General features: G+C 53.5%; 1 protein-coding gene across 3 annotated transcripts in view; it reads right to left on the minus strand.

Annotated features, from left to right (window-relative positions):
• The window catches only part of GTF3C1 (general transcription factor IIIC subunit 1), a 65652-nt gene that overhangs the window by 36128 nt on the left and 13219 nt on the right, over positions 1-16305 (minus strand). For 2 of the 3 annotated variants that reach the window (XM_074322763.2, XM_074322765.2), the window contains exons 6-10: positions 14517-14640; positions 4637-4798; positions 2938-3053; positions 1549-1861; positions 753-967 (exon numbers count right to left, since the gene is read on the minus strand). In XM_074322763.2, the coding sequence (XP_074178864.2) occupies positions 753-967; positions 1549-1861; positions 2938-3053; positions 4637-4798; positions 14517-14640 (930 nt within the window). The remainder of the gene's footprint in view (positions 1-752; positions 968-1548; positions 1862-2937; positions 3054-4636; positions 4799-14516; positions 14641-16305) is intronic. The other variant, XM_074322764.2, reaches the window with a different exon arrangement.

Here is a 16305-nt window from a genome sequence, read left to right on the forward strand (position 1 = left end):
GCTGTCCGGCACATTGTAGGTTATTTCACAGCCTCCCTGGCCTCCACCCACTCGATGCCAGCAGTACCCTGTCCCTTGAGTTGTGGCAATGAAAAATGTCTCCAGACATTGCCAAATGTCCCCTGGGGCGGCAAAACCGGTCCAATGTGAGAACCAATGATATAAATGGCTCATACAAATTTCCCTCCGAAATAAAATGAAGTAAAAAAGAGTAACCTGTTGGAAGTCTAGAAACTCTAATAGTGCAGGTGATTTCTGGAAGGGCAAGGTTGCGTGCAGATGGCATGTAAGGGAGCAATGGGGTTCCCCCCAGAGACCACCAGTCCCCGGCCTGGCACGGAGCAGGCACTCGGCATCTGGTGCTTCTCCATTGGGGGCTGCTGCTGTTGTGATGCTTATGCTCTTGACCACGCCCCCACAAGGAGCACGCTCTTGACCTTGCCCCCACAAGGAGCACTCTCTTGACCACGCCCCCACGGGGAGCACGCTCTTGACCTCGCCCCCTCCGGGAGCACGCTCTTGACCATGCCCCCACGGGGAGCACGCTCTTGACCTCGCCCCCACGGGGAGCACGCTCTTGACCACGCCCCCACGGGGAGCACGCTCTTGACCTCGCCCCCACAAGGAGCACTCTCTTGACCACGCCCCCACAAGGAGCACGCTCTTGACCTCGCCCCCACAAGGAGCACGCTCTTGACTTCGCCCCCACAAGGAGCACTCTCTTGACCACACCCCCCAAGGGGAGCACTCACCTTTGGGTTTTCGAGCTTCACCTCTTCGATCACAGCTATGTTGCCACTGCTACTCTTCAAGCAGTTGCAGTCAAAGGACACGCTGGGGTCTGAGGAGCTGCTGGTGTCCAGGACGGTGTCACAGCTGACGGAGCTCCGGCACGCTTTGTCCTCCGCAGCTCCTGGGGACCAAGACGGCTGCTTCTTCAACGGACGTAGGTTTCCTTTCCACCTGCCTGCAGCGGAGGGCGGGAGTAGAACGAATGAATGCACTGCAGCCTCATCAGAGGGCAGAGTGAGAGGGGCATTGAGGCTCGGTAGCCAGACCAGACCCACCCACCCAGGCCAAGGACTCCATGAGGTCAGTTTCAAGGTGAGGGCAGTGGACCAAGTGAGTAGTGCGTGGCCCCCCTCTTAGCGGGATACCGGATTTGCAAATCTGTCATTGGCAGCACCCTCTGCACATGTAAAACAAGCCTTCTATAACTCAATTGAAAACCTGAGGGATTCTTAGGTTACTGGAGGGAAGAGATAGAGGAGGTTTATGGAATTCCATCCCTTGAATAGTGAAAACACAACGAAACGTTTGCCGAGGAGAAGTGACGCGCAAGCAGCCAGGATACAGATCCCATGACCATCTCCTCCAAACGTTTGATGACGTGAAGCATGTGACTCCCACGGGTCTGAATTAGGACAGCACTGAGGACATCCTCAGATGTCTGCTGAACCAAATGGGCTATTTTGTGAAGACACCCGGAGCCGGCTGGGAGGGGCGGCAGCTCAGATGGAGGACCCCCTTCCCCCGGGGAGCCCCTACCCTTGGTGGGGGTGGAGTGGTGAGGCCGGGGCCTGAGACCTGCGCTCGAGGAGGCCTTCACACCCCCGCGGGGCCCTCGGCATCGCCTCTTGCTGCGGCTGCCCCTCTCCTCCTCACTGTCCGACTCGGAGAGGAAAGTGTCGTCTCCTTCGGGCAGGGGGGACTCGTCGGGCACGGAGGCCAAGCTCACGGTGGTTAGCAGCTCGTTGCGGGCTTTCTCCCGTTTATACTGCCGGCTGAGGTCGCTCTCCTCCGCGAACACGCAGGAGATGTATTTGGTGGTCCGCTGCCGCCCTTCGTCTTCCATGAATCCCTGGGGAGAGGTGTGTTTAATTATACTCAGAATGGTGGCGCTGTAACACACAGGTGTGCGGCTGGCCCAGGGGTCTGCGGGGTCTGTTTCCGTATTATTCCTGACTTCACCTGCGTCTCCTCCATCTTTCCACCAGGGCCAGGCCCCAGTGATGCTCCCTCACAGGTCTCCCTGCCTCGTTACCTACCCCTCAGGTCCTGCTTCCACAGGCCTCTCGGAGATAGTTTGCTAAACTGCAATGCTGGATGTGTGTCTGCCCTACAAGACCACGCGTTCCTGGAGGGCAGGGTCCCAACTTGGTCTTCCCCACGTCCCCAGGGCCTGGCTCAGGACTAGGCCCAAGAGAAGTGGGTAATAAGGAGTGTCTACAGAATCTGACAGCTCAGAGCTGCTGGCGAGTCAGGGTCAGGCGGTCACGTGCTCCATTCAGCCACTGCCATGGGGACTGAGGATAAGGTTGTCACCAGTCCACACTCATTCTATCTCTTAGGACAGGAACAGGGGCTCTCCCAGGGCCCTCCATGGCACAAAGAGTAACATTTTTATATGCCAACCACATGCCAAGTGCCCTGCAATCATTAGCTCGACTCTAATACTGCCTCTCGGCAAAAGGGCCCAAGAGCTCACGAGAGAGAAGCATAAAAGGCTGCGATGCAGGGCTGAGCCTGACAGGGGACACCGGACCTGCAGAGGGAGCCAGACGAGTAACATAACAGACAGGGGCCCCCACGTGGGGCCCGTGAGCCCTGGGGAGCAGCTGCGTGGTCTGGGGGCTCGGATGCCAGCAGCCTCAGCCGGCTCCCCACACGGGAAGGTGCTCCTGTGCTGCCATGTCTCCTGCTGACTTTGCAAAACTGACAACTCAGTTAGTTTTTAAAGAGTGAAAACCGACAAAAACCAGTGAGGGGAGACATGACACGCCCGTGGGCTGTTTGGCCCCGGCCAGCCCCCTCTCTGCCTCCTTGACGGAGACGGCAGGCCCACCTTGTTAGCCGGCCGGCCGAGACATTCCTCCACAATCGCACCCTGTCCAAGTGCAGACCGTGAATTGTGGGAGGGCCCGCATGCAATGTTACCTTGACGACTTTGAATCTCTGAAGAAGACGACACAGCATTCTTGCTTCCAGTTTTCCCACATTCATGGCCACACGGATTTCAGCTTGGGAAATTCCTTTTGTGCCTCTGCGCTCAACTGTGTGAAACAAAATCCTTGAACCCCAACCTCCGCAAAGAGGCACGTTGTGCACAAGTCAAGTCCATTTCTACCCAAATTTGTAAAGCAGACATTTCAAAGCAGTGAGACCAACCAACAGAGCAAAATACATGCCTCCTCTCCCCTGCCCCACCCGAGACTCTCTGAGCACTAATCCTAACAGCCACTTCTAAGAGCTTCCCATGGGACGCCTCCAGGTCAAAACAGCCAGTGTCAAGTGTCACTGCTCATCTATTACGTTCCATCTTCTCACCCAGTAGCAGGAAATCGGCCCTTTCACATGAACGGACTTTTTCAGATACATGAAATTCACCCTTTTAAAAAGCATCAGCGTAATTTTTAATGAACTTGGAAGATGTCCCTGCCCTCTCGGGAGACCCAGAGACATTGTGGCCACCGATGGCTGCATTGTCCTGTACCCGTTGCCAGCCTGCAGGGACCACGTGTGGGAGGGAATGACGCCACCTGGCCCCGTCTACGTGGCCAGCAGGTGACTGCTCTCGTACCTGCTCTGTCTAGTCTGTCGCCTGCTGCCCTGCCGCATGGTCACTGCTCAGTGTTACTGCACCTCCAAAGAGCCCTTTTAAATTTACTGCTCTACTGGGGCTGGGAACGAGGGAGGAGGCCGGCAGGAGTGGGGTGCGGTGGCAGCGAGTCCCTCCAGTAAAACACCGAGCTATAGGGCAGACTTGGTGATAGGAATATTCCCCCACCCGACTTCCTGATTCATCACACACGTAAGGCTGCGAGGTAAGACCAATCTGGGCAAAGGAGGTTTTGCCATGTTGTACATGTAGAAAACTAAACATCAGAATGAAAAGGTGGCTAGCACGTGTTCCCACACGGAACGAGTAACCCGGTGGGGATGAAAGGGTTAAGGGCAGCTATTCCCAAACTGTGTTCCAAGGAACCCAGTCTGGGTGATGTTCAGGGTTAAACTGCCGACAGCGCCCCAGAAAAGCTGTGCCGACTTGCCCGTGTGTCGCTAGCTGCTGCCCGTCACATCTGCTGCCACCTCACCTCCACTCTGTCCTCCTGCCCACAGGGACCTGCGGCCACAGCATCCACGACACTGGGTCACTGCCTTCTTACATCGCTTTTAGGGGCTCTAGTGGAAGGGTGAGGAACGAGGGGACAGATCTCCCCCACTTCATCACTGGAATTCTTAGCCTGCCGTGACTCCAGACCAGTGTGAGACGGTGGCAGGGGGCTCGCAAATCTCTGAGCGATAACACGAATCACTCATGTTTAAAGTGCTATTGACATACCAGGCACCGTGCCAAATGTCTCAATCCTATTCCTCATGTAGCCCTCATTACATGCTGGGATGGATATCACCCCCATTTCGCAGATGAGGAAACCGAGGCTTGGAGACCTTGCTTCGAGTCACAGAGCTAACAAGTGGCACAGCAAGGCTTCAAATCTGATCCGAAAGCCTGGACCCTGCCAGGGAACCACGGTGCTTCCCTCTGCGTTATAGGCTCAAGAGCACAGCCCTTGTGACACGCGGGCAAAACATTTCTCAGCACAAAGGCTCAGGACGCACGCGCCCAGTGACCTACTGAGCTCGTAGGTCTGCGTGAGCATGTCCCGCTCGTACACGACGTCCACGGGAGGCACTGCCTTGGAGATGACCTCCTCGTCCTCGTCGTCGTCCTGGTCGTCCTCCATCTTCCGTTTAAACTCCTTCAGCAGCTTGAGGCAGCGCACCATGACGTCAGTCCCTGGGAACACAGCACATGTCTGCCGGGAACGACCGTGTCGTGTAGGGGGAGGTGACATCAGCAGGGACAGGGAACCAGCCAGAGGCCACACACAGCACCGGGTTTGGAACGTGCCCAACGGCCGTGGGGCACAAGACCTGAACATGTCGCCCATAAGCCGCTTTTCGTTTTTAATATAATTAGGGGACGAAGAAATGCAGAGGAAGGACGAGGGGCCGTGTTAGTCCGCGGAAAGAGACGGCAGCCTCTGCTTGACACAAGCTCGGTGCCCGTCTGTGCACGTCGTCGCCCCGGCCCCCAGACCAGGGCCCGCACACAGCAGGCATGAGTGGGGTTGTGGAAAGAAAGAAAATGACCTTTTCCCGGTGGGCTGGTTCCCACTGCCGGGAGGTGTGGGGCAGCGCGAACGGGTTCCACAACCCTTCTCAGCCATTTCCGAGGCCTTTTAACCCAGTGATTCCAAGTGTGGCAATTTAGTCCAAGAAAATCGCACAAAGAGAGATGAAAGCTGCCACTCTGACAGGTCCACACAGCACTCTGGACAGCGCTTGCTTTCCTGAATAACATCAAACAGCAGCAGAGGGGGACTAGGTGGCAGTACCCAGACAAGCCACCACGCCCTGCGGGCTGCCTGCCTCCCAACGATCACACGGCACCTCTACTCGACCCCCAAAAGCACAATGGAGGACAAATGACAGTGTGTGCCTCTGGCTGGAACAAGAGAGAGAGGTACAAGGGAAAGCAAAAACATCTGGACACTTTACATGTGAAAACTCACTGGATCCTGACAAACCCAGAAGGCACTTTAGAGTCGAAGAAACTGAGGTACAGAGAGGTCCAGTACCTCATTCCAGCATCCAACAGCTTGCAAGTGTCGGGGACAAAGTGACTCAGGCAGGGTCACAGGTCTCCAACGTGGGAGAAATGGTTCTGCCCTAAGGTGTCCTATGATATGTGACAGTGGTGACGAAGAAGAACGCCCCTCAGGGACGTCCACGCCCCAAGTCCCAGAGCCTGTGAACGCTACCGTCTGTGGCAAAGGGACTCGCAGGTACGATTAAGGTGCGGCTTTGTCTGTGGTGGTCAAGGATCCTGGACTATCGTAGGTTATGCGAGGGGCCCAATGGAATATGAGAAGAGTCCTTGGAAGAGAGAGGAGGAGGGTCAGAGGGAGAGACTGGAAGACGCGATGCTGTTGGCTTTGAAGATGGAGGAAGGGACCCTGAGCCAAGGAATGTAGGAAGCTTCTAGAAACTGGGAAAGGCCAAGACACGGATCTGTCCTAGAGCCTCTGGAAGGAACATAGCCCTGCGACAGCTTGATTGGAGCCTGTGACACCCATGTCAGACTCTCACCCCCAGAACTTTTCTCGTGGCGAAGTCTGCAGTAACTGTCACGGCAGGTTCTGCACCAGCTGTCACCAGCACACCGAGGTGCAGAACCCGTGGTACCACCACACAGAAGGGTGACAACAAAGCTGGTCTCTGCAGCCCAGAGTCCCCCTGCAGGAGCTGTGGCCACGGAGGGCCGTCCTGTGGGGTGTGACAGGCCCACACCAGAGCACGCAGACTACGGTCTGAGCGAGGTCAAGTCCAACCACCCCGGCCAGGGCAGGGGCGTCTCGTGGGGACAGAACACGTGGCTGGCTTGCAGGTGAAGGTCACAACATGTCAGGGCCCTGGACTCGTCAGTCTTACCCTCAGAACAAGCTCCGCTGACGCTCACTCAGCAGAACGCCCCAGGAGGCCCACTGGCGGCCAGGTGGGCAGCCCCCGGCCACAGGCGTGGTCCTCAGGCATCAGCTGGAGCTGACCCCTCCCACTCTCCGGGGTGACAGAAAAGCCCTCATTCAGGACCTGTCCATAGGCTGGGTCATGGCGCCCGCGCCCTCCTCCCAGGCTCTCCTGCTTCCATGGCTGTGCCCGTGTGCCAAGCACCAGCTTTCTCCCTCCCAGGAGGAGAGACATGGGGATGAGGGGACGCTTGGGCCCATCTGTATGGGTGAGAACTATTTCAAGCCTCGGTGACCAGCACACCCCGCACACGGCCAGGACACTGACCACCACGCCATCCCCACTGGCTTGTCTCTGTCCTCTACTCACACCCTTTCCGCACCCCTCACCCCCTCATCTCACCCGTAAGGTGGCGCTCACAGCACGGCCTACGGCTCCTGGGGACAAACCTCCTACCATGTCTCGAAAGTGAGCCGTGCGTCAGCTCTCCACGCGTCACACCAGCCAGCTCTCACCAGCCTTAGGGGGTGGGTGCTGCCACCCCGTTCACACTTACAGAGCCAAAGCAGCTAAGGATTTGCCCAGACTGCCACCCTTCAGCAAGCGAGGCCCTGGGGTACACAGGGCATCAGAGCCCAGGTCCTGCACCTTTGACAACATATGGCCTCGAGTGGAAAGGTGTCCACGTGACCGGGAGCAGCGGTGACCGGGAACAGCGGTGACGGGGGCCAGGGATGCTGGCTTCTGCGTGAGCAGCGGGTAGAGTGTGGACCCACACGCGCTCAGCAACAGCCCAGCGCTGTCCCTTCCTCTCCGTGTTAGCTTCCTGAAAAGGTCCTCAGCCAAGAAAAGACACGCAGAACGGCCCAAGTGGAGGAAAAGCATTACGTAGGTGCACGGACACAGAGGGCGACCAAAGAAAAACGCTCAGGGGCTCAGCCTCCGCCCTGAAATCCACACAGCGCCCTCCGTTCCCTCGTCTCTGCCCTACAGCAGGGTTGCCTGTCCCATCAAGAGCCGTCGCCAAATGGCACAGCCGCCTCCTCTGCTGACAGCCAGACAGAGAGACGGGCTCCAAGGGCATGCAGACGCCGCTCAGTCTCAGCTCCGGTCTCTCATTTCTGTGACTTTGGGGAAATGACTTAGCAGAGCTGTTTTCCACACAGGAAAAGGGGATGACAACGTTCTCTACCTCACCGGTTGGTGTCAGGATGACCCCCGATCACGTCCCTACAGAGGCTGGCATGTGGCAACCACTCGACCCCGACACCCAGCACCCACTTGCTGTGGGCCAGGCACTGTGCCAGGGGGCGCTACATGAATCAACCCGGCCAATCTCACAGCCCGAGGCTGGCAGGACCTTGATGGCCCATTGTACAGATGCAGAAGCTGAGGCACGGAGAGGTTAAGGGACTTGCTCAAAGCGATGGAGCTAGAAGTGGCAGAGCTAGATGAGCCCAGGCTGCATGAAGCTCTCCCCCAGACAGCAGTAATCTTTAATGGCGTCACCAGCACCCGGCACAGTACAGAGAACGACAAACTAGCTGAATTAAAGATAGCTGGTCCCTTCCTATGGTAGGACAGCCCTGCAGCTGGCCTAAGGTCTCATGGCGGCCCAGTGCCTGGAGACACGTGGGAACTCACCCCTGCTCTGGTCTGAGCACGGGGGGCAGGAGGGCCCCCTGGACAGGCAGGCTGGCGGCTGGGGGTGGTGAGGGTGACGTCCGGGAACCAGCTGTCCCCTGCAATCACACTGGACATTGTGCGCCCCAGGGGAGGCAGTGTCCAGCACACCTGAGTGGAGGGCGGTCTCAGGCATCCAGGGCCTGGCCCAATGAGAGGCTGTCGTGCTTCCAGAAGGCCCAGTGTGGGGCTCCGGACAGCGGCTGGCCAGGTTTGGGGCCACAGGGTCTGCGCCTGTCTATCCCACAGGGCGTATCTGACTCCTCAGCTGTGAATCCCAACTGCACCGACATTCTTCTGTGGCCAGCAGACAGGAAACCCTGACCACTCCCCCACTGTGTCCAGTCTTTCTCAACATGCTGACTGTGGAAACACGTCCCTTTCCCCAGGCCATGTCATTTGTATCTTCACTTTGGAAAACCTCGTGCCGGAGAGGCCATGTGCACAGTGGTTAAGAATCTGGACCCTCCTGCCAGAGCCGGTGTGTGAACCTGGGCCAGCTGGTGGCCTCACTGCTCGACTGTGAACTAGGGCTAAGGACGACCTGTCAGAGAAAAGGCCGGGAAGGGACGGGACAAGTCCCTTCCTGATCCCAGGCGACCACGGGCCTTTCTTTCTTTCCCACAGACCCAGTTTTACCAGCCTCAGAATTTCAAGTTTTATGAGTAAAATCCCTTTATTTCAGCTTGTATACTTTAAATCTACTATAATTTTTTAAATGTCCCTTTTGTTATTTTAATGGTCTTAATTTAATTTGCTGTGCCCTGTTATGCGTTTTTTACTTTTTACTTTTTAACAGCTTTGTTGAGACATAATTCACATACCATAAATTCACCCAAAGTGTGCACGTCAGTGGTTATTTGCATGTTTACAGGTATGTGCACCTGTCACCCATGTCGTCATCACCTTCAAGCCTCTAGCTGTCACCCCTCTGCGTCCCCTACCCCAGCCCTAAGTACTCACACATCGACTTCTAAATTCTCTCTTCTGGACTTTCCTACACGTGGAGTCACATAGCAACGGCCTGTCGTGACTGGCTTCTTTCTTTATGGAATGGTCTTGGCACCCGTCACCAACAGGTTGACCAGGTTATCTCGGGATTCTCAGTTCTCATCCATGGGTCCCTGTCCAGCTTCTGTGTCACATCAGTGCTATGCGTCTCGACTACTGTTGCTCTGTTTTGACATTGGGAAGTGGCCTCCTACTGCATTCCTCTTCCTCCGATTGTTTCAGCTTGTGGATCCCTTGCAAGTCCATAGGAAGTTTAGAATTAGGCCGCCAGTTTCTACAAAGAAGGCAGCTGGGGCTCTAACAGGAGTTGCCCTTGAATCTGAAGGTCCTTAGGGGAGCTCTGCCGTCGCAACAATGTTACCCTAATTCACCAACCGAGGTGTTTCCCCATTTTCTTAGAGCTTAGGTTTCGGTCAACAATGTTTTATAATTTTCAGAGTATACATTTTGTACTTCTTTTGTTAAATTTATTCTGAAGTATTTCATTCTTTTTGATGCTCTTGCTTTCTGAATTTCATTTTTGGGTTGTTCATTTACAAGTGTATAGAAACACAACTGAAGTTTGTACATTCGTCTTGCTTTCTGCAAATCTGGTTGAACTTGTTTTTTGATTTTTTAAGAGTCGCGGTGCAACAGCTGTGGGAAGAACCCACATCCTAAACAGAGAGGTACAGACGCTAGATGCGCTCTCCCCCTTCAATGTTCTCTGCTTTGTCACAGAACCTGGACAACCTGCTCAAATGACCTCCTCAGGCAGTGGCCCAAGGGAGCAGGCTTCTGCCAACTGCTTCCCACTGTGATGCCTTCCCGAGGGAGTCAAGTTAACTCCTGTCTCTCTTCCGTCCTGTTCTCAGCACAATTTCATAAACACAGAACGACGACCAATAAACAGTTAAAGAAAATAATCCAAATTTGCAAAACAGATCAGGTCAGGTTGACTGTTAGTTACCGAGGTCTTTTTGCTTTGTGCAAACTGGATGGCTGCAGCTTTCTGGAACGCGTTTGAAGCATACCCACACCTAAGCTCTCTGTTTATGGGCTTTTAGAAACAACTCAGACATACCTAGGCACATCTGAAAATTTACATAAAGTGATACATCATCTTTATTTATTATTTAAGTCCTGTCTACTCCACACTGCCTCAGACGGAGGGTTTTATGTTAATTCTGCCAACTGCGAGCACGACGCTCAAGGCAAAAAGACTCACGGCACTAAGTGCACAGGATGGTAACTGAAGTGGCACCTAATTCAGTTAAATCTGCTAAACATTTGCTTAGCACCTACTCCGTTCCAAACAGACCCTGCACAGGCATTCACGACAGAAAGTATGCGAGGGGTGTGGCCACCAGCCTCAAGCAGCTCCTGACCGAGCTAGAAAAGTAGCTGAGACATTGTGTGACAGAAGATGTGAGGGGAAGGCTGATGAGAGCCTGAGCAGGAGAGAGGGGGGTGACAAGACCACCCTGGGAATAAGACGAGGCTCCTGAACAGTCATCACGAGATCACCATGCGTGGATGGGGCTCCAGAAATTTTGATGGCGTCTCCGGGGTCTGTCCTCTGAATCCCACGTAAGGAGCTGCCGCCATCCCTTTCCTTGGTCCCCAAGCAGGGCGGAGTCACACGGACCCTCCTGCTCAGAGGGCTCGTTTCCCCACACTCAGCCTCAAGGTAACAAGGACCACTCACTGCGTGACAGACCCAGGGGGAAGACACCTCCAAGGTCAGCTGGAGGACACACCAGAGAGAAGCTGGCCGTGGGTGCCTTTGGGGAATGGGAAGGATGGGCCCCCTGGAAAGGGGGCAGCACCTGTCTGCCTTTACAACTGCTATTAAAGAAAGGCCAGGCCGCTCAGAGTTGCCTCATTGTGTTTTTACAGAGAGGCTGAAAGGCTGACTTTTGATTTTTAAATGCCAGAAACGAACTCCATGAAAACGAACACTGAGCCAAACCAAATCCACTGCTGGCTGTGGCCTCTGTTCTGTGTACTCTGTCTTCTGTAAGCCCCACAACAGTTGGGAACATTGTAATATTATCCTCAGATAATCCTGATGAGAAAACTGAGGTACAGAGAGGTTAAAACTGGCCAAAATTCAGCCCGATAGGAAGTGACATAAGAATCCCAGCCCAGGGCTCTCTGACATCCAAGTCCATCCACGTATCTTTACTTTCAAGAGACTGGTTTGAATCTCCAGGGGCCTCAAGCCTGGAGGAAGCTTTGCTCCGTGGATGCCTGCCCAGCCAGAAAGCTTCTTTAAGGCTATTTCTTTCTTAGTTTCTCTTTACTTGAGACTAGAATCACGCGTCTTTGTTTTTAATGCCTTTCTTGTAACAGGCCAGGAAGTAAAAAGGAGCAGAGCCACAGGTCGGGTCTGTTTTCAGCATCCAGATAATCACGCTTCCAAGTCACACGCGGGGGAGTCCATTCCCAGTGAAACCCCCGGCATGCCTCTCCGTTCCTGGCACCTTCCTTCCTTGTCACAGGACCCAGCAGTACGTCCTGTTTCCTGTGTACTAGAAGGCTGTGGCGTCCACGCTTTCCCCTGAGGTCCAGTCATCCATCCAGTCCCACGGTTACTCAGCACTGAAGGGCCTCAAAGACGAGGGCTGCTGTAAGGGCCTCCCGACCTCCCAGGGCACCTTCCTTTGTCTATACACCTGTCACATGGTGTGATCTCTGGGTTACCCTCTCTTTCCTCAGGCACAGGGAAGCCACGCAGGGTGGGCAGTGATTCCACTGAGTGAGGACATAGAGAAAGAGACAGAGTAGCCTCCGACTGGCATTTCACAGTCACTCAACAAACGCGATCGCCTGCCTCCTGTGGGCGGAGCTAAGTCTGGGCCTGGCCTCCTTCCACGCGTGCGCACACACACCCCACCCCCAAGCTGTGGTTATGAAGCCGGTCCCCACAGACACTTGCTACGCCCACGGGCCCTAAGCTCTTTGTTCTTACACACCTCTTGGTTTTCCATGGAGCTGACAACTTTGTTTTTTTCCATTTGCTTGGTTTCCTGGGTACGTACCATGAAATCCTGACTCTGACAGAGCACAACTTCTGCTAGACACCCCCACGCACCAGGCAGCAGTCCTTTGCCCGAATTTCCTTGCCCTCTAGAGTCGTCCTCACCATCGGACAGGCTGCTCTTGACGTCCCTGTCATCTACCCCAGCATGTACACCTCCAATGACAGGCTAAAAGGGAGCATGGGAGCGAGGACAGGATTGTTTCAGATCCGCATTATGAAAACGTCCTTCTTCTCACACCTGGTTAACGATAGAGCTGAATAAAGAATTCGAGATGGAAAGCCTGCTTCCTTCAGAATGCGGATGGCCTTGCTTCAAGGTCTTTCAGCATCAGTTACTACTGGGCAGCCTGACGTCTCCTCCCCGAAGGCTCCTTCTCCCGAGATTTATTTCTGACGTCTCAGGACGTTGCATCATTAGGCAAGGTAACTGGTAGTCTTTCCATCCGGAACCTTCGTCCTTCAGATCGGGGCGAACTCCTAGTGTCATTTCTCATCCCCTCACCTCTAGCCCCTGTACACCCCCGCCCTGCCTCCCTCTCTGAAGCCTGTTGTCTGAACGTTGAACCTTTTAGGGTCAACCTCTTATTTTCAACTTAGCTTTGTTTCCCATCTCCTTTGAGTTTCTGTTCTTTCTGGGAGATTTTCTCAACTTGATCTTACTATCTTTCCTTTCACTAAATCTTTTATTGCAATGGTTGTATTTCTTTTATTTCCAAAAGCTCTTTTGTATTTTCTGTGTCCCTTCTTCATAGCCTCTTGCTGTGGTTCCATGGATGTCATCTCTTCTTTCTCTGAGGATTCTTCTCATCAAGTTTCCTTCTGCTCCTCTTTGTTTCTATTTCCTATGTTTGTTTGTTTGTTTCTCTCTCTCATATTCACACTAGAGATTTCCTCAAATGTGACGTGAAGCAATAAAATGCTGCCCCGAGCCTTGTGTTTGAGGTGTTTGGAGGGTGGGAAGGAGGGACAGGTCGCCACTGAGTGGTTTCCATGAAGGGTGAGTGGGCAGAGGCCAGGTATTCGGCTGGGGAACCTCCAAATTTCAGGATGGAGTGGACTTTCCTCTTGGACTGGTCAGTTTCTGCAGAAAAGAAGCTTCTAGCCTCTGGCCCAGGGGACAGTAAGTCTGGCTGCTGGTGTTCTGGGGGCCAAACTGGGAGTGGCAGCAAGGAGAGGCTCACCTTTTAGCGTATAGATATGGTCGCCTAACCCCCGTTTCCAGCACAGCGCCCTTTCCCCAGCTGCGTGTCAGGTCTGTGAGTCTAGAATAGCTCGGGTGCATGTTCTCTTGGGATCCATCCGGACGTGTGTCTCTGGGAAAGGGCTCTTCCAGGACCGAGCACAGAAGGGCGAGGGGGACCTCGGGTGCAACGGTCCCCCCAGGTCGTTGACTAACTCTCCTGTCTCCAGCCCCATCTTCACCTGCACTTTCCAAGGTACCTGGAATCTCCAAATTTTTGGTTGATTTTGGGTCTCAGAGGTGTCAGTTCTTGCCCTCACAGGTATTTAGCTTTCCCAGTCTGCTCAGGCTGTTACCGTGTGTCCATCTGCCTTTGGCACCAAGATGTAGCTGACGATTCTCTCTGCTGTCGTATCCTGTCCTCTTCCCCTTGTACCTGGGGGTTTGTTTACTCCTTGTATATCCCTTACGGGGGCTAGAGTGGAATTTAGGAATTTACTGAAAGCTCTGACCTCAGCTTATTCAATGACTGGTTAACACGAGGGATCAACCACATGGGACAAAAGTCAGGAGTAGAGAAAAATAACAGACAAAGGAAAGTTTTTCAAGTTTTACAGGCCATTGTCCTTAGTTGAACTTTTTTCAAATCCTACCTCTGCTGTTTACGGATTGCTCGATTTTACGTAAGTTACTCCACCTCTCCTAACTTTAACTGTCTTACGTGTAAAATGGTAACTCCATCACCCACCTGATGGGGCTGCCTAATGGGATCACGCGGCTCAAACCAGGCGCGTGAGGGCCTTTGCGTAAGGAGGCCTGAGCTTGTTCTTTAGACACCAGAGATTTGAGGTTTTATAGGGACAGCCACGTAGAGATGTTTGCCAGAAGTCAGAATTGTTTTCATTGGGCAAACATTTCCTGAGCACTTTTCCTATAGAAGATCCTAAGTCTGGCACAGAGGAATAAAGAGCAGAAAACTGTGAAATCCCACAGCAGCCAGACGTGCTAAGAGAGACGGGCAGGCGTTCAGAGGGGGCGGGGTGAAGGCGCCCCTGCAGCCGGGGAAGGAGGCTGGGCTGCCTTTACCTTTCTTTGTCTTGCAAGGTCCACATTCAGGGTGGATCTCTTGTAAGGGAAGGGACACCACCTTCGCCAGGCCCGCATTCAGCATGTACTGGTACAGACGCTTAAACGTCCGTTCGCACAGCCCCTGCCAAGACAAAGTACAAGCTGTCAGGTCTAAGTGAGGTGTCTGAACATACTAAAGAGTTGTGTAAACGGACACAAGCTTGACCCTGAGCTAAGTGATTGTCTTGAATGAGGACACCCTGGAGGCCCCAATGGGGAAAGACTACTAAGCTGCCCCGTCAAGGGAATAAAACAAGGTCCAGGGCGGTGGACGAACAATTCTACCCTTTGATTCCAAGAGGGGGACAGCGATTTTCCCAGAAGGATATATAGGCGTGAGAATGAACCAGCAGGAGGTAGAGACAGAAGGAGACTTTTCACTGTATAGCTTTTCATATGGTTTTGATTTTTTAACCAAGGAAGTATATTAATTATTAACACACACACATTACCTCCCACAGGCAGTGGAACAAATAGAAAAGAATTAAAAACATTTAAAAAAAAGTTTAGTCTCTCTGTGCAGTTTCACTCATATTTCTGCAAGGTGACACAATCAAAGTGACCGTAAGTGCATCTGACCTGTACAGATTGCCAGCGACCAGCCTCCAGCACTGGCCGTGTTTGTTCTTTTCTCTCTCTCTCTCCCTCTCTGTCTATATATATATATATATATATATTTTTTTTTTTTTTTTTTTTTTTTTTTTCTTTCTTTCTTTTTTCTTCAGGTAATTTACTTGCCAACATTGAAAAATGAGATTTCACATAAAAATCCAGATTCTGATTTCTCTGAAAAAACAAGGTCTGGCAACAAATCTGAGGCCTTCGCTTGCTCATGGCAGCAGTCGGCGGGAGCTGAGGACGGCGGCTCCCTGCACACAAGCACGCTGGTCGTGAGGTGCCTCGGGGGGCCACGGCCTTCACGCTCCCATGAGGCGTTTGCACAACGAGGGTGAAGGTCAGTTCCCATTTAGCACCACCTTTGTGCTGTTTCTTTCTTATGGCAGTCAAAGGAAAATTAAGTATTGCTTGACTCCAGCATGGTCTCCATCCACACTTCTCCACCTGCCCAGTTTCTCTCATTTATATCGCCCGCGCTGCCACTGCTGGCATTTGGTTTTGTGAGCCCTGGAGGAGGGAGGCAAGCTAGCACTGCTGTGGTTACGGCTTGAACAACAGGAGGCACTCGGGACTAAGATGCAACGTAGTTGAGTCTTACAGGTTTCCTTAGACTCCAGGGGAGAGAGGCAGCACATCGCACATGTCTGTGGGCTGCTGCCACCACATATGTGTGATCAACTCTCAGACCAGCCAGTGCTCTAGCCGCTGGGTGAGAGAACATATGGCTACCAAGGAAACGCAGATGACTCACATACGGCTCATTCCAAGTCACTGCCTTGAAAGTGGCATGGATCGTTCATCTAGTGGTGCCCCCAGCACCTTGGAAGGACCCTACGGACACTCATCCATCAAGCTCCAGCCCTCAGCATACGGTCCTGAGCCCCAGCCCACCTGAGGGAGGGAGGAGGACGTGGTCCTGCCTTCCGGGGGGGGGGGGGGGCCTGCCGACAGGGACTCGCACAGTCTGCTCAGCAAAGAGAAGCAGTAGGAGCCTCCCAACCCCCCCCCCCCAAATAAGCATCTATATTCATGGCATCAACCACATCTGCAGGCTCAGTATTTACTCAATCCTGCCAACTCGCTCTGACCTCTACGTCCAGCTGCCAAAGTGAATGTCCCAGAAGATCTG

This window comes from Rhinolophus sinicus, chromosome 10 (assembly GCF_057876585.1).
Source record: "Rhinolophus sinicus isolate RSI-liver-muscle chromosome 10, RSI-T2T, whole genome shotgun sequence".
Lineage (NCBI taxonomy): Eukaryota > Metazoa > Chordata > Mammalia > Chiroptera > Rhinolophidae > Rhinolophus > Rhinolophus sinicus.